At 37.0% G+C, this 24,345-nt stretch overlaps 1 protein-coding gene across 1 annotated transcript in view; it reads left to right on the top strand.

Annotated features, from left to right (window-relative positions):
- TMEFF2 (transmembrane protein with EGF like and two follistatin like domains 2) overlaps positions 1-22,899 on the top strand; it is a 222,131-nt gene extending 199,232 nt beyond the window's left edge. Inside the window, exons 8-10 of the mRNA XM_025441502.3 lie at positions 16,943-17,066; positions 18,950-19,108; positions 22,570-22,899. Coding sequence (XP_025297287.1) covers positions 16,943-17,066; positions 18,950-19,108; positions 22,570-22,666 — 380 coding nt within the window. The 3' untranslated portion in view covers positions 22,667-22,899. The remainder of the gene's footprint in view (positions 1-16,942; positions 17,067-18,949; positions 19,109-22,569) is intronic.
- Positions 22,900-24,345: the final 1,446 nt, after the last annotated feature.

Genomic DNA, 24,345 nt, shown 5'->3' with positions numbered 1-24,345 from the left:
GAACACTACACATATTTGCATGTGCCAGTAGGTGGGTGTCTACTTTATAGCGGGATGGGATAGTAGCTTTTATGGCATGTTCTGCGCTCCTCAGACCATACCCTCTACCCTCATTTCCTTCCCCTATGCTCCAGAAACTGCCAGTCTCCCTACTAACTGTGCTCTATCTGCCATCTGCGTTTTTGTATATATTGTTCCAACATGGGACACTCACATGCTCACATTTGTCTGATTCTTATTTATTCTTCATGTTTCAGCTTTGATAATCTTCCTCTGGGGATGGTGATGATTATGACAGTCACTGTCATTTATTGAGGACTTACTATGTGCCAGGCGCTGTGCTTAATTAAGGACTTACTATGTGCCAGGTGCTGTGCTTAATTAATAAATCCTTCTTTACATTTAAAAGCTCACTTACTCATTACACATATTGGTTAAAAATACCTATAATCCACTAGGTACTTACTGTGTGTTAGGTGTTGCTTTAAATGTTTCACAGCCATGCATAACGGTTAAATAACTTGGTTGTGGTCACAGAGTTGGGGAGTGTGGTGCAGGGAACCAAAATTGAACCATTAGGTCAATCTCCCAAGCCCATGATCTTATTGCCCCACAAGTGTTCATAGGTAGGACCATCATTTCAACTGTTTTGAAAATGAAGAAGTAGAGGCCCTTCACTCCCCACCTTCACCCTGGGTCTCTACATAAGTTCTTCCACATGCTGTTTGGCCTTTCTCCTTACCCGGCATCATATCGTGTTGTGTCTGCCATTTTGCTTTTCCGTTTCCTTCTTGCTTGATGAGGAAACAGAAGCCTTGAGGAGTGAAATCACTTGCCAAAAGACAATTAATGATACTAAATGTCCATGCTGAGATTTGGGCTCTCTCTGCTCCGATGTCTGCATTTTTCCCTCTGCTGAATAATCTCTTGTAAATGTGAGCCAGGGAGTTTCTCCACAGATGTGCATGCCAGTGAAAATGAAAGCAAAGTGACTTGCAAGGATACAGAAAATATCTCTAGGTCTATTGCCTCATTCTTGTTGGGACTATTGCTTCATTCTTGTTTGGTCCCTTTAGATACGTTTTAAAACATGACTATGAGGACATGTGAGGACAATCAATAATAACTAAAATGTTTATTAAGCGCTTATTGTTTGCCAGCTATTGTTCAGAGGATTTTATGTGGATATTCCCATTCGTTCTTCCCAATAACCCCATAAACGCTATTATCACCCCCGTTTTACAGACGAGGAAACTGATCCACAGAGGGGTATGTGACTTGCTTTAAATCCACAACTGGTAGGTGCAGGAATCAGATTTTGAACTTACTTTGACACGACTCTTCACTTGTAGGAGAAATGACATTATTTTCATTGTTACCAAAAATTCACTGTCAATTACCAAAACTATTTGACTCATATAACATATCAATTGTGTATTATGGACTAATAGCAAACGTGACTTATGTTCAATACCCTTCAGAGAATACTTACAAATACTTAGCGAATTAAGAGAGAAATGAGTGTGCCTAAAGCACTTCATGCTCGTACTTTGCTCCTAATTTCTTTGGAATGACCTAGCTTGAAAAGATGATAAAGGGTTTGTATGGGCCCAACTTTGCTTAGCACAAAGACAGATGGGATCTTGAGACTCTGCAAAGCTGTTCCTTCATCTTCGCTGTATAAACTGATCTTTAATTGGTGTGGAAGATTCATTATTCTGATTCTCAAAGATTCCCACACTGTATGTGTTTAAGCTGGGCCGGGCTCTGAAAAGACAGTCTTGTCATGTCTGAGCACAGTAGGGACACCATGGTAGTGCTTCCAGTGACCTGAGACCAATCAAAAATAGAGATATGAAAGAAGTTCTGACCCTCAAAAACAATTAGTTCATCCCTGGCACTGGCAACTATGATCGAAAAGATTGTGGAGCTCCAAGAGCATGGAGTGTATACTCAGTCAAGTTTGGGAACTAGAGAATCTGTTTTTTTAAAAACAGTATGAGAGCATGAAGACCGTCAGTATTGAAGCTTTAATAAGCTAAGGGAAGTATGATTTCACATTTCTACTAGGAGAGGTTGTTAGTAAGTAATAAAAAGTTTTAAATCTAAGCTAATTGACTAAGAGTAAATTATATGTGTGTGTGTGTGTGTGTGTGTATGTGTACATAGAGAGAGATAGATTTTATTTATTTGAGAGAGAGAGCACAAGTGGAGGGAGGAGCAAAGGGAGACAGAGACAAGCAGACTGCCTGCTTGAAGGGAAAACTTATGTGGGGCTCAATCCCAGGACTCTGAGATCATGACTTGAGCTAAAGTCAACTAACACAAGCTGTGGGCTTTTAATTAGTACAATTCTTGTCCAGATAGTCTGAAGGGCCTACTTAGCAGATACCATACTGAATAAGTGAGCCGTCCTGCTTATTTGCTATCAGCTTTTAGACACAGCCTGATATAAAGCTTAAAATAAAAAGAATATCCCATGTATCGTCTAATCCAAGTAAAGAGACTCAAACTCTATGTGTAGTAAAAAGACTAGAAGGAAATAAATGTTGACAGTGTTTTTCTTTAGGTTGTCAACAATGAGGTCTTTCTATCCTTCTTTTACTTTCTATATTTCCTACTATTCTTAAATCAATGCAAATTGCTTTTATAATGAAAAATACCCAATATACGTGATTTATAAGAAAAAAAAATATAGAAACTAAGCAAGTTAGCCCTCTCAAAAACACCCCACATTCTTCACATTAAATGATACACAGTTTCCTATTAGTAAGTGAACACCTATAGTCATAGCTATACCTACAAATTCAAGTGGAGGAGGAAGGCAATCATAGGGATCTCTCCAGGCCAAAGAAACATTTCTGTCTCAATTATCTATATCTTTCAGACAAAATTGTTTTCAGGCCTGGAATTATCCAGATGACTGCCTCTTTCATTTTTTCTCCTAACTCTACATGTACAACTCTAAGACAATCCTTTACTATTGAAAAAATTGTAAAGAAAACACCAGATTAAAAAGGGAAACACACAGAAATATGGGGTTATGGGTATATGAGAATTCTTTGTACATCTTTGTAACTCTTCTATAAATGTAAACTATTCTAAAAAAAAAAAAAAGTTCATTTAAAAAAAGTGAAAACACATGGCCTCTGCTAGTTTTCTGCCTTTGAGCTACTATACATTAGGGAATAATTGACTATTTCTGGGTTCTACTTCCTAATATATTAAGAAAAAAAAATACACATGCACACACACATTCATGTCCATTACCTAATGTTTAAAGGTGAGCTACAAAAAAACTTTCAGAAATGTAAATCATTAAACAAAATGAAATAATAATTCAATAATCTTTTGGCCAAAATAGAACCTATTTTATATAATGGAAATTGAAGATGGCAAATCTACAAACTTCTCATCTTTAAATAATTTATGTTTTCTTGTGATAATTTTTTCAAAAAGAGAGAAAAGTAGAAAAGTGCTTTGCTTAAAAGCATGCCTCAGTGATGTTTTTTCACAGTCTAATTTTTCCCTTTCATGTCATGATATTTTTTATCTTGCCTTTAAATTTACATCTTCAGGTCCCCTGTAGACCATTATAAATGTCCTTCCTCCTACTTTAGATGTCCTTTCTCCTACTAAAGATTTCCATTTAATAATCATAAATTTGCTTAATATTATGAATAGGCATTTCACCGTTTCACCCCTTAATAGTTTTCTTACTAAACTGTGAATTTATTCCAGTTAACATCAGTTGTATTGTATACATACCCAAACATAAACATAGAATTTTCAAAAATCATAATCAGAGATCGATCCTGCTTATACATCAGAGCTTAATTGATCCTCCTCCAGTCTTCTCCATTACACAAAAAAACACTACCCAGATTTTCAAGCCAAAGCCGAGGCATCCTTGATTCATTCCTCCCATGTTACAGCACACAAACAAGTCATATTAAGTCTACCTTTAAGATTTATGTGCAATAGAAATTCTGTTGTTTCGTTTTCTCCCTTCATTGCTGCTACCCAAGTCCAAGACTTGAACATTCTCTTTCACCCACACTACTGCAGTGGTATCCTATTTGTTCTCTGTCCTTTCCCTTTTCCCTCTATGACACATTATTTTTATCGGTCAGATCTGCTCAAAACTATCCAAATGGTTGCCCACTGCACTTTAAGTTGGTACTCCTTAACATGACCTACAAAGTTTCACATAAAAAGGAACTCACCTATTCTCTGATTCATCCTGGCCCTCTGTCTACTCCACCTGACACCCCCTACTCTAGCTACAATGTGGTTCCTGGAACACTTCTTTCCTACATTAGAGTCTTTTTCCATTTGTGTCATTCTCTCAGGCCAGAGAGTCTTCCCATGGCTCTTCTCCTAGCAGGCTCTTATTCATCCGTCCTTCTTCAATATGCCTTCTCTCACTCTCTAAAGTAGATCTTCCACCCTAGTCTGCTATATCTAAATACTCTATTTTTCCCTGTAACATTTCTAATGGAGATGTTGGGTATTTGTTTTTTCTTCATTGTGCAGACTGCCCATCTCTCTCTACTATCTATGCCCTTCAGGAGACCAATTTTGTCTGTTTGACTCACCACTGTATATCCTGTACTTGTAGTAATTGGCATATAGGAGGAGATCAGTCAATATTTTTAATTGAATAAATAAATTGGTGAATTAATTAGACATAGACAGGACCGAGGTCTAGTAAATTTCAAAACATCATAAGAGAAAAATATGTTTCTCATCTACTATGGATCCAAAGGTCTACGTAATCATATTAACAGCCAAAGGTTGTAGGTTGATACTGACGGCAATCATTGCAGGAAAAGTGAGGTGCTTTGTTTGAATTATCTATGCTATACTCCACTCCCATTTCTGGACATAGTCATCTTGTGCTTTTTCTATTTCAAAATAAATGGTTCCTTATAAGCTCTAATTCTAAATGTCAGCTGTTTTATTTCTAATGGATAGAATAAGTGTTTGACTTTCTCCAAATTCAAATTTGTACATGTTTTATAACCCCTATTGATTTCTTGAGTGGTTAACCGTGTACTTGGAGAGTGCAAAGTATACACTGGGAGTGTGTTAGACCTGTTAAAAGGTAAACTAACACTTAAGACCACAAAGTACCATTTAGTTAATAACTAATTTTAAGCCCTAAATGCTGTCCAAGTGGAAAGAAACCAAGATCCACACCTCATCCTTAACTATTTCTAGAGCGGTTTCTTATACTCAAAGTTATCACTGACGAGAAATTAAGGAAGTATCAGAAGCAAATCAGTTATTCAAAATTGGAAAGAAGAGAGAGAGAGAGAAGGCTTGAACCCATAGCTATTTAGAATATTTGAGGAATGAATTGTCCTAGATTTAAAAGATTTGCATTTTACTGAGGGATAACACTTCAAAAAAACATTTAATGTTCAAATTTTCTTAGTGGTGTACTATAAACTCCCATCCTTCCTGCTAAATAAACTAGCATTTTCTTAATGAGTCAATTCCATAAAGCATTACCTATTCAGGCATCCTGAAAATGCAAACAGAGGTAGTGTGGGAGATCATACACCACATGTGACCTGGAATCATTTTGTTGAAAGGTCATTGGTGTCAGTTTGATTCTTGGTCATTTGTTGTATGGCAATACAACATGATTTGTTGCATGACAAACTGATTATGCAAAATAACTGCCTTTCTTACAAGATGAATCAATCAATCAGAACCAAAAGTAGCCCCTTCCATGAAGTTCTACTTTCCTCTCAAAAATTCTTCTTTACTGAGGTTATTAGCATCCTTTGACATATCAGCACCTTTAAAACATAGTTTTTGTGCTGTGAATTCAGTGAACCACAGATATTTCAACATAAACTTAAACTAAGGTAACCATATGATTTATTACATAAACTCAAAAACTTTTGAGAGTAAAATTATGCTGAAAAAATAAACATAAACTGAGACTGTCCAAGTCATGTAGGAGCTGAAACCAATCTTTCAGCTCATTTTCACTGATTCTGTATAGGTTATTAGAAAAATATATTTCATTAGTGTAAGGGTTTGATTGCTAAACTGTAACTGTATTAGTTTGCTAGGGCTGTCAGAATACATTACCCCCAACTGGGTGACTTAAAACAACAGAAGTTTTTCATCTCATAGTTCTGGAGACTAAAAGTCTGAAATAAAGGTGTTGGCAGGGCCACACTCCCTCCAAAGGCTCAAAGAGAAGAGAAATTCTTCCTTGACCCTTCCAGCTCCTGGTGGCTCCTGTATTCCCTGGCTTGTCGTGGTATTACTCCGATCTCTGCTTCCATCTTCACATGACTCCACTGTGTGCCTTCGTGTAGCCTTCTTATAAGAACAGTCATTGGATTCAGGGTTCGGTATGGTCTAATTCAGTATGAACTCATCTGAACTAATTATTTCCAAATAAGATCACATTCTGAAGTTCCAGCTGGGTGTGAGTTTGGGGGGGGGAGGGGGTACATTATTCAATACAGTGCAGTAACTAATAAAATATGTGGCTCTGTATTACCAAAAAATCATTAGACAAAAAGTTTTACTGAGGGTAAAAATTATATATATAAAATACTGGGCATGAGGAATACTTGTTCATTTGTATTATGTCTCTATTTTAACAAGCTAAATGGAGAAACTACATGGAAATCTATGATGGATTATCGCATCATTAAAAGTTTTAGGAAACAATACCACTTTTATTAGCTGTCTTAGTCTGCTTAAACACAAAGATACTTGATTTGTAGACATATACCAAGATATAATTGAGAAAACTATCAAAACAGAATAACTTTTTAATGCCATTAACCTGCTCAGGGGCTATATGCTATGTTCAGAAATTACTTCTTGGAAAAACTGTAAAGTTCTGCTTGGAATTGACTCCATGACTTTTTTATTGTCAGTTTTATATAGAATATTAATGTGAAATGTTAAGCCAACTTTCAAAAATACTCATAACACAATAAGCTACCTTTTTTGTTTCTTAAAATTATTTTGTTTCATCATCGAATATTAGAAAAGAGGGATCCCTGGGTGGCCCAGCGGTTTGGCGCCTGCCTTTGGCCCAGGGCGCGATCCTGGAGACCCGGGATCGAATCCCACGTCGGGCACCAGGTGCATGGAGCCCGCTTCTCCCTCTGCCTGTGTCTCTGCCTCTCTCTCTCTCTCTCTCTGTGACTATCATAAATAAATAAAAATTTAAAAAAAAAAAGAATATTAGAAAAGATGGTGTACCTTCTAACCCTTTCTTTTTTTTTTTTTTTTCCTTCTAACCCTTTCAATGAGAATCACTTACATTAATTTGGTCAGATACTAACATATGGCAGTACTCCAACTTTGTAAATGAATCCAAATCTACACTATAAATTTTCTAATTGCCCTTTTTGGGCCATGACATCATACCAGAGAAATGTGCAAACTCATCAACCCACCTATATTCGAGTTATTTATAGGTGTCTTTCTTGTCTTTTATGGTTAGCAACACATTTTTGCTCTCCAACCTTTTGCTTTTCACTGAGAAAGACTGAAGACGCACAGCAAATACAGCTTTTATTTGTGCTACTCCTGACATACTGAATACATACATTTTAGTGAGTATTCTAGAGTTCTCCACCATATTGAACCTTACATCTCATTTTTTAAAGGTTGATTGATTGATTGAGGGAGGACAGAGGAAGAGGGTGAGTGTGAGACAACCTCAAGCAGACTCCTCACCAAGCACGGAGCCAGACGCAAGGCTCAACCCTAAGTCCCTGACATCATGACCGGAGCCAAAGTCAAGAGTCAGATGATCAACTGACTGAACCACCCAAGTGCCCCCATTGTTTTAAGTAGGCTCCATGTCCAGCATGGAGCCCAATGCAGGGCTTAACTTCACAACCCTGAGATCAAGACCTGAGCTGAGATCAAGAGTCAGATATTTAATTGATTGAGCCACCCAGGCACCCCCTTACCTTGTCATTTAGAGTAGGGATTGTCTGTGACTTTAAGGACACATTACCTAGGTGCAACTGGCTCTTTGATGCACACAACTAAGAGGCACGAATCTTTTGAAAGTGGCCACACCAAGGTACCTGTGGCTTCCACATATGTTGTCCATGCCTATATTTTTTCATTTGTTCATACTAACTGTTGAATACTCACTTTGTGCCAGTCCTTGTTCTATATCCTGAAGATGTTACAGTAAACAGTACAGTCTTTACCCTAAGAGAAAGTATAGTCTAATGCAAAGCTTTCTCAGGTGCCCTGAATGAGTAACAGGTATGTTAGCTCATCAGTCCACCTTAGCTTTCGGGGAGCTTGGGTGGCTAGAGCCCCCAGGCTAGTGGTCTTCTTTTACCTAAAACCAAATGTTATCATTTTCTACGAGTGTCGTTATGTGAAAAATCTAAAGATGCCATTGTCCAATGCAACGTTTCCCAGAATGGAGTCTGCTGGGACAGTCCCACAAAATGTTCCTATAAAAGAGAGTTCCCTTAAATAAGAACATCCCATAATGTTTGTCCTTTCTTGTCCTCTCACAATACAGGTTAGCCTTTTAAGTACTCAGAAAAGGTGATCTAGGCTGACTAATCAGAATTTGGAAATCAGAGGCATTTAGGTGATAACAGAAGCCCTAAATTCATAGGGATCCCTTCAGGGAGAATGATTAAAGTATAAAAAAAGAAGAACTTTAGGAAGGCATCAACACTTGAAGAATCAGTTGGAAAAGAGAAGCCTACAAAATAGTCTAGGAAAAAAATAACCAAAAAAACAAGAGGTACACAGTACCTCCCCCTCTAGGGAGGAGAAAGCTTCAAAAAAGTGGAAGTGGTCACATGTATCAAATTACTGAGAGATTGGGACATTTGAAGTCAGAGAAGAGACTACTAATTTTATCAATAAAGATGTTGTGGGTTGACCATGATTACAGCAGTTTCTCTGAAGGTATTACCAGAGAGCAGTGGGTAAATAGTGAACGGGAGTTAGTGCAGGAAGTAAAGAATAGGAATAGAGATAACACTTTTATGAAGTTTAGCTTCTTATGAAGAAAAGGGAGACAAAAGGCCTACAAAAGGACATGCATTAAGAGAAGTTTATAAATTTTTATTTTAAGAAGGAAAACATTCAAAAATGTTTAAATGCTAGTGGCAAGGAGCAAGGAGTGAAGGAGAATTGAAGGTAAAGGAAAGGAAGGAGATCACTGATGGGGAGAGCCTTTGAGGAGGATGGAAAGGTTGGGATTCATGATGGTTTGGCCTCGGAAAAAGTATCTCTCCAAGGATAGAAGGAAAAAAAAAGAAAAGAACTGGTTTTCAGAGCAACAGTAGGATCCATGTGGGATAAAGAGTCAGGAATCATAAAAAGCAAATAATAAATAAGATATGGAGGCAGATATTGTCTTCTGTCTTCATGAGTTCTTAACTGCATGATCTGCGCATTATACTGGCAAGAACTGGCTTTGACCCCCGGTTCTGGTTATCGATTATGCAAATTTATAAGATAAAAAATTCAACCTATTTGAGCTCACATTTCTTCATTTATACAAAATGGGATTTTTAGAAATCTACCTTAAAGAGCCATAATAAGGAATACATTTTTATCATATAAAGTATTAACACAGTGTTGGGCATGTTGTAGATTCTCCAGTAAATGTAGATATATTTATCATCAGCTTGTCTTGCAAATCTATTTTCTTGGCTGTGTTTAGAAGACAACAAAATCATAGGGAGACAACCAATAGATACAGTATATAGCACAGTGCCAGACACATAGTAGGTACGCAAGAAATATTCATATAACAAATTACCAAAAGCCATTTTTTGTCCTATTTACATGGTTAAAACCTTTATTTCTGCTGCATGTAAGTGAATGTTCCAACCTAAATCCTCCTTTTACTCTCTGTTGGCAAATAACTTCGGAGTCATAGAGGAAAACAAATGTGTCACCTGAGAAGGTTAATCTGAACTATTTAACCATTTCTGCAAATGTGATCCATGAAGGGAAAAAATAGCTTGACTCACATAGTCCAGAAGGCAGAAGTGGACAGGAGCTGAACCCTCTGTCACTTGCTCTGTGATTTTCCCCCTTGTCACCAAACAGGCTCACTAAGAAAGGATGCCCAGTTAGCCACTGAGCAAATAAATTTGTCCAGAAATGCATAGATTTAGTTTAAGACCAAAGAAAGAAGGGTATTCTTGACATGAAATGGCCTCCCATACTTTTTTTTCTTTCTTTAAAGTTTGTAGTAAACTTTGTCTCCGAAGAGCAGCTTGGAAGTAAGGAGCGTTGCTGCAGCCAAAGCTCAGTGGGGAGAGCTCTAGCAAATTGCCCCAGATAAGCTTACAGCAACTCCAGCTCTGGACTCCTGAGAGGTTAATGATCCCTACCTCTTCTCAAGGCCTGATATTTATGAAGTGTTGTCAAAGACATCTAAAGTTCCCTAAAATACTATATTTTTAAAAGATCTTCAAGCTAAATCTTCTAAACCTATAGGAGTTACCCACTTGCTGAGAGTTAATAGGCTCTTGACTGAATGGTGAAGTTTGAAAATGCCCATTAGAGGCTGAGTACAATTTCTCCCAGTAGCCTGCTGGAGGGTGCTGCCATCCAAAGCCAGGAAGGGCATTTCGGGGCAAAAGATAGAGCAAATGGCTAAAAATCTGCTTATTTTTCTTTTAGTAATAAACAGATATATTCATATATATATTCATTTTATATTTTACATATATATATAGTCCATATATATATATTTCTTGGAGGTCCAGAATTTACAGCTAAATCTGTGATTTAGCCTTATGATGCCAAGTCCTGGAATTATAATAACTGTATTTGGATATCATAAGTTAAAATGTTTACATACAAGTTTCTTTCCCAAGATTGTACAGATTTCTCAGCTTTTATCTATGTAAATATATTACCAGTAGAAACTGAGATAATAAAACCTCATGCAAATAATCGTGCAATATTGTTGCATTTCAATCACTCCAGTCCCCAAATTACTATTTCTATTTCAGATGCTAGTACTTTTTCCAATTTAAATTCAAGCAATTCTTGAATAATGTCATTAAGGCCTTGCCTGAGAATGTATAACATGAAAATTAGTTTTCTTCAGCTTTATTTTAATTTTTATGTCCAATAGGAATATTTATATACACAAGTGGTAATATGGATAATCACATTCCACATCTTATATTTGTGCCTGGTCAATTGTCGGGTAAGAAAGAATTTCTCTCTATCTCTACCCATCCTACTCCCAACCCAGACCACTGCCTAAAATTTTGGATCCAAATAGTTTCAATGACTCTTCTGGGGAAAAAAAAAATTCAACTGGTAGGAGAAATGTTGAATTTGTAGCAAAGAACTTAGTTTCTGTTTTGAAGTTATTTTTTTCCAAATCTATAACAGAGATTAAATAATAAGGGACATTGTGACTGAGTCTCTGCTCTTTATAAAACTTGAGAATTGATTGTGTCCTTAAATGCCTTCATGTCCCTTCCACTAGCCTGTCACCGTTAGCTAGCATTCTCATTTGAATCTTTGTCATGGAGGCTTGAAAAAAGGGAAGACTCTTCTCATCTACTCATCTGTGCCTTCAAGAAACTATGACAGCAGGTGAAGTTATTATGGAATTTTTTAATTTTCAAGAACTCCTATTGCATTATATTCAGAAACTGTTCAATAGAAAGACTTTTCTGGTCTTTAAAAAACTTCTATTGCAATTCAAGCTAGATACAAGGCTTGACTGCCACCTCATATGTTTATTCCTAATAAGATGAGGAGAGAAAATCCTAAGAATTATATATCCTCTCTGAAACCAACTCTAATCAACAACGGGGACAATCATGATTTCACTTCTAAATTCATAATATGCTAGGTACAATATAAATATAATAGAAAGATGATTTTTCTTTGTCAGTTAAACCTTTTTCAAATGGCCTTGGAGCCATGGCAGTAAGTAGGGGACAGATCAATGAGTAATCACAACAGGTGTGCAAATACATGAGTACTTCAGTGCTGGGGTTTCCTTGTGCCATTATTAAATGTGAAAAAAAATAGAAGTATTATATAAACATATTCAAAATGGAAGATTTTAGTTTTCTGGAAAAGTATGGTACATTTTTGTGTGCTCACAGGAAAAGCTTGTTAAAAATATAATAAACGAAATGGTACTACTCATGTGCCTGTGCTTGTCAAAGATAATTAGCAATGTTAAAGCATGATGTTAAAAACTGAATTTAATCCACAAACATATTTTCCGCCAAAGGGAGATAATGCATAAAAGAGCTCACTTTATACTAGAATGCCTAAATTATAACCATTGTAAATATTGAAGATATTTTATACCCTTAGATAAAGTAAAATGTCCCCATAATTAAGGCAAAGTGATATTCATTATTTATTATACCTAAATAATGTTCCTATTTGTCTAATTCTTTTTCCCATCATATCAAAAACAATATTTTACAATAAATATTGGTAAATATTTGTTGGTAATTTATTTGAAGTAAATATTAGCAGTAAAGATAAATATTACTCTCAAAGTGCAAAGAACCTAGAGGTCTGAAACAATCAAATCTACCACACAGTAACACTCTACAAAATCCGAGCAATAGTAAGAAGGGTTTTTTTTAACACCACCAGAAACTCACTACTTCACTATGCTCCTCACTCTCTTACTAAACAGCTCTAGTTGCTTAAAAATGTGCACTAGAAATTGGCTCCCTAAAACATCCACTGAATCCTCCACGTTACCTCTAGTTTAGAATCTTTCCAACCTACTCTGAAATCTGCGCAGAAGCAGGCCACTCCTCTGAAATCAGTGGCACAAGAGATAGGTAAATATTCCAAAGAAAGGCCTGATTAAAGCAAAGTAGGGTCATCTTCAGCGAAATATCATCTGACTATAGCCCCCTGACAGGCCTCCAGGACTGCAGGGCATCATGGGCCCGGCAGGTCCACTAGCCTGTAGGTGCAGGAATTTCATCTTACAAAACACCAGAACCCAGTAGGCTGGAGAAAGCTGACTTACGGAAAAAAGAAAAAAAAAGAAAAAAAAAAAAAACCACCCACAGAAAGTCAGAACCAATCAATTCAACTCATATGACATGTGTAACTGTCAAATGGATGAGAAATCCAGGTGGTACTACAGGTAGTGCCACGTAGGCTACATAGAAGTCAAATTATTTGAAGACTGTTCAGAGAATAGAACATCAAAACAAGAGAAATGGGTTGACTGAGTATTTAGTAGCAATAAACACAAAAAGTTTTGTGCATCCATTTCTGCAACTGGGGAGTCTAGATTTGTAAGTTCAGGTTGGCTTCTCAGGGCAACACCACTCCAGAGAGCACTTGAATAGAGAACATGACTTTTAGAACCTTCTTTTGCAAGTGCTAACCCTTGACCAAGGAAACATTCTTTCTTTGAATGCATGGGTAATTTTAGTCAAGTTTTGCACTGTCGTATTTCTGCTTCAATCCGTAATGTGTTGCTTTGATAGATTAATTCTTTGAACAACATCTTATTCCCAGCTTTCGGGGAAGAATAAGGCAGGGATAATGGTAAACACGCACGCACACACTCTGCACTATATTAAGTCTCTGAATTGCTCTGCCCCTTTTTTACCTCCCTCCCTTACTTGACTTATAAGGTAAGGTAAGGTAAGGTTTAGCACCTGCCTTCAGCCCAGGGGGTGATCCTGGGGTCCCGGGATCGAGTCCCACATCAGGCTCCCTGCATGGAGCCTGCTTCTCCCTCTGCCTGGGTCTCTGCCTCTCTCTCTCTCTCTCTCATAAATAAATAAAGTCTTTAAAAAAAAAAAAAAAAGGATGCTCTGGCTAAGAAATGGTTCCTTAAAAGGGTCAGGATCTCTTTCAGAATAAATCATTTGTGAACTTTAAGTAGGAAACTGGTTGAAGATTTTAAACAAAAACATGAGAAGTTTCTACCATTGTCACTGTCTCTTTTAGTAAAAGGAGCACGACCCTTACATTAAACCTCTTTTTCAGTGGAGGACAAAGAAATCGATGTCTAAATCATCAGCCACTATAGGAAACATACAAAGTTCCAAAGTATCATTTTTAGATGATTTTAAATCTTTAAATGCTTCAGGATTGCTTGAATACCTAGGCATAAACATCAGGGTTACAAATACTGTTGTCCATACACATATTTGGTTGGAATATTAGATTTCTGTGTCTCTATTCCTCTTAATATACTCAAATCTCATTTCTCAAATATGTCTATTGCATTACTAGAAGTGGTTATATATTCAGGTTTTCAATCAACTGGTTTACTTGGTTGGATTGACTATAAATTTGTTGACATATATTGATGATTCCTCATTTTCTTGCTCAGGGATCATTTCTTCTACTCATTTATTTTCAATCTAACTTTCTTATTTGACAGTATCCTGTGAACAGCATAACAGAGCACTCCAAGCTCATAAGGAATGGTGTAAACTAATTAGCAGATTTTATGACGGAAACTATTCCCCTCACACGTGATCATCCTGTCCAGATAATGAATTTTATGAAAATATCTGGTTATTACCACACTAAGGCAACATCCTCCCTCAAACAAGCTCTCACTTTGTCCTTAGACTTTGGTTCATAGTCATGAATACGGTACAAAAAGAATATGGGGTGAGAGATGGAGTTAAAAATACAGTGGCCTAAAAATGGATTTTGAGTCAAGGAAATTCTTTGATCTTCTTCTGCAACTGACAAAAAGAAAAATAGTCCTAATAGGATGTGTTTGAAAAATACTATGCCTGAGATCACAATGCATAACTGAATGCAGGGAAGTTACAGAAAATTCTCCTGCATGCAGGTGTGCAGAAGCCCTGGAGGGTTACTAACAAACACTAAGTAGAAGTGTTGAATAGTTTGTTATGAGGAGAAGATCCAGAAATAAGAGTGAGAATCCGTGCTGGTTCGTTACATCAGCAGTGCGGCTGGCAAACACCACTGTCAAAGTCGTCTTTTTTTTTTTTTTTTGTCAAAGTCGTCTTTAAGCAGCAGGTGCGCGGTTTGACCACGCTAGCTTGTGGCCTCCTGGCAGCAGCAACAGATGAGCCAGGTCTTCTCCGTGGATTCACGAATGACCACACGCCATCCCAGGGTGCATCAAAAAGGCAGGGTTGTCCTGATTCTATTTTGGTCACATATTTCCCAAGTTGGAAATTTCACCCAACATTATTTATCTCAGTTTATGCGTGTTTGCTCACTACAGCTGTAATTTGTTACCAAAAACACCGTGACATGAAAATTCCAGAGTAGCTTGGAGGAATGGGAGAAGCCAAAAGAGAAAATTTTGTATAGTTTTAGTCTTTTCCATGGAAGTGGTTCGTTCATTTTAATGATAATTCATCAAAGTAGAAATATAATATGACAATGTATAACAAATATAAAATAAACAAAATATCACCTAAATAGGTACAGAGACAGAAATACAGAACAGATGAATGATTTAAATGTCATCTCCAGTCTCTCTAGCATAATTATGATAAATCCTTTATTAATTTGAGTCGTGGTTTGAAATATTACACATCATACAAATGTGCATAAATATCCCCACACGGGAAAGCACTTAACATATTTTTTTCACTTAACATATTTAACAATATACTTCAAATTTTAAAGTTCTGCAGATGACTAACTAGATCTTAAAAGGTATGGATAGTTTACAGCTCTGCTTAAACATAAATAATGCATTTGTCCGATTCACCCATATTAAAAGTATTTTTTCTCCTGATGAAGATACTCATCATCCATGACTGCCAGTATGAAACTATAAGGGCGCACTGTAATAAAAGCTATACCTGTATGTGAAATAATAGGAAATGATCTATTTCACAAAAACAGTAATGCATTTTTAATCTTCCACTACTGATGCTTCCATTACTTCTATTACTGTGGGATTGAAAAGTATCTCAGATTGAACTCAAGAAAATGAAGTTTTTCAGGTGCTTAGGCAAGAATTTTTTTTTTTTAAGGCAAGAATTTTAAAGTCTGGTCAGGTCACAGATTATGGAAAAGACTCAAAAAAGGAAAACTTTATATTATAAAATGAACATCATCAAAAGACTATTTAGAGACAGCATGACATGTGAAGCCAACGTATTTGGGCTAAAGGTCAGAAAAAAAAAGAGTTTAATGTCTTTGTAGAAACATAAGGAAACAAAACTTGTTAATGAGGGAGGAAGGAGTTCACTTTAGAAGGCAAACTCTCTCTTCATCCTAAGTTTAACTTTCACATCCCATCGTTCACACAGGCCAGCTCCCAGGCCCTGGCGTAACTTAGGGCATGTGGTACGTACTGTGTTAGTATCTACACAAATGGTTCTGAAATAACGTTTGCTCTTTCAATAGCTTTATTTTGGCAATAAAAAAATGTATGGGTGCTAGTAGAATTCCTGTTCACAGTAAATGAAAAAAGCCTGAAAGAATACATTTGTTACAATTTGCATTTAGTTTTGGAAAACGTCTGTTTAACAACTGAACACAGCCATATTTTAACTTTTAAGCTCCCACACTGAGAAAGTATCAAGGTATTACAGCAATTTACTCTCAGGGACATTATGCTGGCCTTTGAAATTCAAAAAATAAGATAGTTCTTCTTGAATTATTTTATGATCAATGCACAGTCCCTACACAAGGAAAATTAAAGCTGTCTAACAACTCACAGACACATCACTGGCTATTAAAGATGGGAGAAATTGCATAAAAGCATGAAAAGCACTGGGTAATTTTGCAGTTTCATCTCTAAATACAATTGTAAAGATGTCTGTCTTTCAATTCTTCTTCCCTCTTTCTTCTGAACCAGAGCCTTTTAGTTCTTACCCTTTTAAATATCTTTGCCTGCTATAGCTTTGCTTCTTAATGTACTGGTTGATCTTACTGGGCTGAGGAAGTATTTACAAGGGGTGCCTGCTTTTATCTGTATCCACAGAGAATGCTAACAAGCTAGAAGAAAGTGCAAGAGAGCACCACATCCCCTGCCCAGAACATTACAATGGTTTCTGCATGCATGGGAAGTGCGAACATTCTATCAACATGCAGGAGCCGTCTTGCAGGTAACGTTTTCGCTCTTTAACTCTTAAAATGTATGCAGTGAAAACAAAGGACCAAATTCTGGGTGTTTGTAAAGAATTGGATGGCATCCCCCCGCAGTGACCGGCAGCAAGGCGTTTCACTGCCTCTCCTGCACACACACACACGAAGACCATGAAATGTGTGCCTTACACACCGAGCGCTAAGTAACACACCGTTATGTGTACTCCTCTTGTAGAATTTTAAATTGTACCTTGGGCATTACCAGCTTCGTAAAGGCTCAGACCCCTGTTTCATTCCCCACTCTTTCCCATGGACATAGAGCAGCTCTTGGCACAGGACAGGTGCTTGTTAAGTCCTTCTGAGATGAATGGATGAGGACTTACTGTCCCTAAGAGGACATTATTGCTTTGGTGAGGTCATCTTTTCCAAAGTCCTTCTAATAAGCATTATCAGTCTTGGTTTTGCTGGGCACATACCTGTTATCCACAAGCCTCGTATAGTGAGATTGTTAGCCGTACCTCCCCAGATTCTAACTCAGTTGAGACACAAAGAAATTGCTTGTCCGGACTTAGTTAATAAATATAAATATCTGCTGAGTATTCATGAATAGAACATAATTATTGAGTTGGCAAAAAGATGGTAAAGCCAAGGTGAAAAACCAAATTTATTTTTTATTAAAGGAATATACAAGTATCCTATGATGAAATAGGTTGTCTATTATACAGCGAAGAGTTTCTCTCTCTCTCTTCCTCCTCCCCCTCCTCCTTCTCTCTGTCTCTCTCTCCCTTTCTCTCAAGAACTGTCTTCCTTTTATATTTTCCTTCACTGAATACACTAGCACGTTCCAGTGAAACCAGCTAGAGTGAACAAAACCAAGAGGTTGTTTCTGCTGCCCTGTCATCCTTAGCAGGGCCCCCAATATTGAACCCTCCGAGGCAAAAGGAAAGGCCCCAGGATGCAGAAATTCCAAGTGAAATACTGAAACAATTGCACAAAGCCAAAGACAAGCTGATCCTTGCTGGTATTGTTATGTGAACAGTTTCTTCATTTCATTGTCAAATGCTAATTTTAACACGCAGATGGTCTCCTGGAGCTTTCTGATGAGGGTTGAGTAAGTGAGAAGTGGTGTTCATTCTCAGATGAATAGCACACGGGTTTATTTTGTGGAACTCTATTGCCTACACCATGATTATTATTTTTCCTCCTGAAATTTAGCTCTCTAACATGAGTAGGCAACTTTATGATCAACGAATTAAAGAAATTACTTATTATAGTCCTGGTCTAAATATTTTTCAACATTTGTCCTCACAGTAGCATAGAGAACGCTTTATCCAAAAATAAATAAATAGCCCCATTTTACCCCCACATCCTCAGAAACAAACCTTCTGTCAAGTAATCATGTCAGCTTAGGTCGATTAAAGAACAAGTTAAATAAAATGTGAAACTTGCCTGAAAAAAAAAAAAACAGTAAAAAGAACGATGGTTTCTGGACATCCACTGCTTCTCTATATCATCATCATCACAAACTATGTGGCAATCCTCCTGTCTTCAAAATCTTATTTTAAGTGTAAAAGAAACACCTCATATCTTTGAAACCCAACACAGAAAGGGATCTTGTTGAAAATAGAGAGTTGCTTGATGGGATGAGCACTGGGTGTTATTCTATATGTTGGCAAATTGAACACCAATAAAAAATAAATTAAAAAAAAAAAGAAAAGAAAAGAGAGAGTTGTAACCTGTATCTACAGAGTAACATTTTAAAAAAAAAGAAAAGAAACCAACAGTCCGGATTTCACAATGAAGATAAAAGTGGTCTAGCCAGCTATAAAAATGAGCACACACACACCCCCCAAAAAAATGAGCCCAGCAGCTGCAGGTAACTGGACACTCTCATTTCTTCCAGGTGTGATGCTGGTTATACTGGACAACACTGTGAAAAAAAGGACTACAGTGTATTGTACGTTGTTCCCGGCCCCGTGCGATTTCAGTATGTCTTAATCGCAGCTGTGATTGGAACCATTCAGATTGCCGTCATCTGTGTGGTGGTCCTCTGCATCACCAGGTCAGTAGCAGTGCTCAGTCGGCCACCCCGATGCCGGAGTGTGCTGTTCCTCCTCGCCTTACTTAGATTACTCTCCTCCTGAGGCCCTTTGTGGGCTCTGCGGCCATCCGTTCTCTGGAGTCCTATTTCCTCCTCCTAACAGCCTGTGAATAGCATCGATTTTTCATGCTGGAGTGGTACAAATTATTTTCCTTATTGTTGCATTTTGATGATTATTTAGTTTTGAAGCAAAGATCTTTTTTCTCTACTCTGTGATGCCAATCTTTGTTTAAATAAGCTCTTCTCTTTTAGCTATAGAAAGTCCGTCTCCGTTCGAACTACTAACAGACTATTTAGATGACAGCGTGGCCTTATTTACCCAGACCCAGATCAGTGTGCTGAAAGAGGTCAGAAGGGATGGTGTAGACGGCCTAGAAAAGTGTCAAAGTAGAGCTTTCATTTACGGTACTTAGATTTCCAAGTATCACTCTCCAACATAATCATTTTGAACATATTTGGCGTAAACGACAGGTACATTTTTATCTTAAGTTAATGATATAGCTTTCAATCACAAAATTCAAAGAAAATAGCTTTAATAAAAAAGATTGTGTTGTAGTACATGAAAACCTTTGATATATGGAAACATGCGACAAACATGACAACGAGCGTGTATATCAACCAAATGGCAATTGTTTCCTGGAGAGCTAGGTTGAGAGGGATCCAGGCACCTCATCCAGTTTCAACAGGAGAGAAAAATCATGGCTAATTAGCGATGTCTGACATGGTGCTTAGAGCAAAGGAGTAGGGCCAGGTATTTACTTGCTTAGCTTCCTCAGTGTGTAAGTTCATGACAACTAAATCTGTTATTATTTACGCCCTGTCTAACCAGAAATCATATTGAAGACACTCCTCTCTGACCTTATTTCACTCTCCTTGAGAAAAAAATTCCGAGAAAGTTTTTCAAGGCTTTTGCCAAATTCACAAGACATTTAAACTTTCATTCATCTGCACAGCTCTACAGTAAATCAGAATGTTTCCTCCAAAATTATTTTTCTAAAGACAAGAAAATAAAAGAAAGTATCATATCTTTAGAAAATAAAGGCCATGATACATCTCCGTAGCTGTATTGCACTATCTTCTTTGAGGACAAGTGTGGCATTTGCTCTTGAAAAAGACAAAATATGGTTCATAAATCCTTGCCGGGCCTAAAAGCTTAAGGGAATATCATCGACTGGAGCTTTGTGCTGCTCAAAGCCAAGTTGAGCTCATCAACTAGACTCTCACGTTTAGATGCCAAGTGAGTCAATGGATTATATTAAAATAGATTCTAGGGAACATAAAGATAACTCAAGAAACCAAAAATACTGAGTATAAAGGAAAGATAGAAAAGAATCTAAAACACAAGAAGCAGTGCCATATTACCATAGGGGTCTTGAGCCTTCTGATATGTACACGCGGTCAACACATGAAAAACCAAGTTCCTATTTAAGACCTCTAATCTCCTAACGACTGGATTTGCTACTTCATGTACTGACCAAAATGCAGGACTTTCGACATTTTAGCAGATGTTTTCAAGTTTGTTATTAATCACAGTTCTGTTCCCATACATTCCAAGAACAACCGGGATACACTGGGCTCTGACCTCACCAAGCACTGTGTGCATATATGTTATGTGTGTGTGTGTCATACATGTGTGTACACACAGACGCATACGCATTTAATAACAGTTATCCTCATTTGAAAAATAGAAACTCTGAGGTATGAGAAGTTAGCAAATCGCTAAGTGTACACAGCCGAGCAATAAGGGCAGCTACGGAGTCCGGGCTGCCTGGCGTCAGAGCCTGTCCACTGCTCTAGTCCTGCCCCTCGGCCGGTCATCATGCTGTGTGTTCTAAAGCTCAAGATGACCTAAACTGAGCTCCAAAGTAGAAGTAAGCCATTTTTTTAAGGCATATGGCCGTTTTCATTTTCACGTGAAAAAAGGAACAAAACCTATTCTCTATTTCCTTTTGAGGAGGAGTCCATGAGTCTAAATTAGCATTATTGTAACACATTTTATAAATCTATCTTGGGATGTCCAGGTCTTCCAAAGTATTTCCAGGAGTCATGCTAGTCAATAAGCCACACTTTCCCCAGTGTGGATTCATTCTATTCACTTGAGAATGTTCTACTCAAAAACCAGATTTTCCACCCAGGCCATCTGCCCCTCACCAAACCTTCCCCCTTTCCATCCACCTTGACCACACTTGCCCATGAAGACCTATTCCAATATATCCCGTTGGCTAAAAGAATTACAAATTGTACCAAGCAGAAGTCCCTTCATTCTCTTCAATTTTCTTTTCATTTCTCCATCACCTGGTCTCTCCTCTTTTCTCTCTCTCCTCCTCCTCCCACTTTCTTTTTTTTTTCTAATTGCTTCCCCTTGTTTTTATGATTTCTCAAACATCTGCCCTCCTTCTAAATACAGCATGTGTCACATAAATATAGATATCTAGAGACCTGCTCTGGAATGAAAAAGAGTTGCCCTGTTGAGAAGATGGATTTTCTATCTTTTTTGTCTCCAAGAGCTCCCACTTGCTGGGAATGTGACTTTCAGCTCCATGTTTATTTTGACCTCTTTTTAAAAAAAAATAGATACATAGATAACATATGTATTTATTCATATGTGAAGATATATATGAATATATAATCTCTGAAACCCATCAACAATAAGATTTTATGTGAACTTTGAATTGTAGTTCTTATTTTCATCATCAAAGTATTCTTTTATTACAAGAGAAAAGACACCAGAGGAGAGCTTTTCAGATAATTTGACTGAATTTAGCTTTTTATAGAAGCTAAATAGTTGGTACCAATTTATGTCTCTAGCTTATGGGGTTAATATATAAAAATGATATCTGGCTGAACCAAAACAGTATCCCTTTTCATTACATATCAGATATTAACAGTTGGCTCATCCTCTGGTTGGAAAGGGTTTAAACTTGTAGCACTGAAATGTCAATATAACATTCATCCTGAGGACATTTAGAATATAAAATTGTTGAAGACATTTAAAGTGAGATTGGATGAGCTCACAACTTGCTTGATTGCCTTGTGCTGAGTCATTCTTGTGCCTTATTGAGTAAGTGGTTGAAGACCAGGTAAATGTATTCCTCTTCAACGTCTGCCTCTGTTCATCAGTGCACCCCAAAAGACGCTTAAAGACAACGGCCAGGAGATGGGGAAGAAAAAAAAATATAAAAAAAAGAAAAAAATAAAAAATAAATAAAATAATATATATATATATATATAGGAAGATATTATATTTTGGAAGATATATATATATATATCTTCCAAAATAATCCCAGCCTCTACTGATAATAAATTCTTTTGTCTGAAATATTTTAACAGTTTGCTTAATCCACAACTTCATTCTGTAATTGTAGGACCAAACTTTAGGTAACAGCACTGGACTAAGATTTGTAAACTTTCCAACCTTCTAGGAAATGCCCCAGAAGCAACAGAATTCACAGACAGAAGCAAAATACAGGGCACTACAGTTCAGACAACACAACAAGAGCATCCACGAGGTTAATCTAAAGGGAGCATGTTGCACAGTGGCTGGACTACCGAGATCTGGGACTACACAATACAGTATTATAGACAAAAGAATAAGACAAGAGATCTACACATGTTGCCTTGCATTTGTGGTAATCTACACCAATGAAAACATGTACTACAGCTATATTTGATTATGTATGGATATATTTGAAATAGTATACATTGTCTTGATGTTTTTTCTGTAATGTAAATAAACTATTTATATCACACAATATAGTTTTTTCTTTCCCATGTATTTGTTATATATAATAAATACTCAGTGATGAGAAAAAAATGGCATTCTTAAATTTGCGGTATCTCATAAGTGTAAATATAATCAAGCTGGTACAATCTGTGCAGGCACCAGTATTTCATCTCTCCCCATATCTTGAGACAGAGCATTAGTTTATATAGGACTCAGTGGCTAGGTTTTGAGTGATTCCAAGATCAAGGGAAATGATGGTTATTGGAAAAGAGAAAAAATAATTTACTTTATATCGAGTGAGGATAAAATATTTCAGATCTTTGAATCATCTCTATTTCATCAACTTTCTTCCCTGGTCTTCCATTTTCATCCCCAGAGCTGAAAAATCTCTGGCATATAAATTAAATCAAAGAAGAAGGGTAGGGAAAGTGTTTTATAACTCATAAAAGAGAGAGAAAGAAGATATTGGTTTTTATTGGGAAAGCATCTTAGAATCTCGCCGTCAAGTGCATATATCTGAAGGGTCCAGAACAAGCTACATCTCAGGAATACACAGAGCACAAAATCTATTCCATTTAGGTGAGTGGAATTAAGAACTTGTGGAAAAATGTAATAACACCATTAAAAGTGAAACACCAGCACCACAGATTCTCAGAAGCACGGTGCTACATTTTATAGCATAGAGTTCTTTAAAAAGGAGCTAGAATTGCCACCACATTCCTTAGGAATGGCTTTATGGTTAATGCTACGCCATTATTTGAAGTGGAATATGGTGATGATGATATTTCATAAGGACAGAGAATTACGTTGGAAGCCTATTTATATGCTGAGATAAGAAAGCAAATTAATCCCATAGCATCCGAAGGAATTTAGTGGAAAGTTGATAGGGATTTTTGAGCATATAAATAGATATGATCACTTTGGGAAGAAATAAAATATGAGAACTCTCAAAAAATAAGAGGTAAATAACAAATCAAAAAATCGCCTTATGATCGCTTAGCTTTCTGTGGCTAATATAGTAAATCTAGAACTTTCATTGCCTCCTTTCGATCACTTCCGCATGGACTAAAAGGAACGACACTCCTGTGTCCAAAAAAAACCCACATAAATATCAAATCAACACATTCCGGGTATAAAATATTCAGTGAAAAATAAGTTTCCTGAAGTGATATTTAAGATATTTTATTAAAAAGGTGACAAAATAAATAGGATTTAGGACTCTGAAAAACCTGGTCTCCTAGGTTAGTCACTCTGAAAAGTGTGAATCTATTGGCGTAACCATTGCGCAAATGTCTCCATAAATCTGTCTTCTGGTCCTTGTACAAAACAAACTCCATTTAAAATTGTGCATGGAGCTTTAGTTTGATCAACACGTGCAGAGATGTACTAGCAGTGATCTCCTTCGTAAGACAGTAGTCAATGGCAAACAAATCCTTCCTCCCAAAGGGAAAGCTGCAACGCGACACTATGGAGC

Source organism: Canis lupus, chromosome 37 (assembly GCF_003254725.2).
Source record: "Canis lupus dingo isolate Sandy chromosome 37, ASM325472v2, whole genome shotgun sequence".
Classification (NCBI taxonomy): Eukaryota; Metazoa; Chordata; class Mammalia; order Carnivora; family Canidae; genus Canis; species Canis lupus.
Note: the sequence above shows the minus strand (reverse complement) of the source record. Positions and strands in the feature narration are given on the sequence as shown.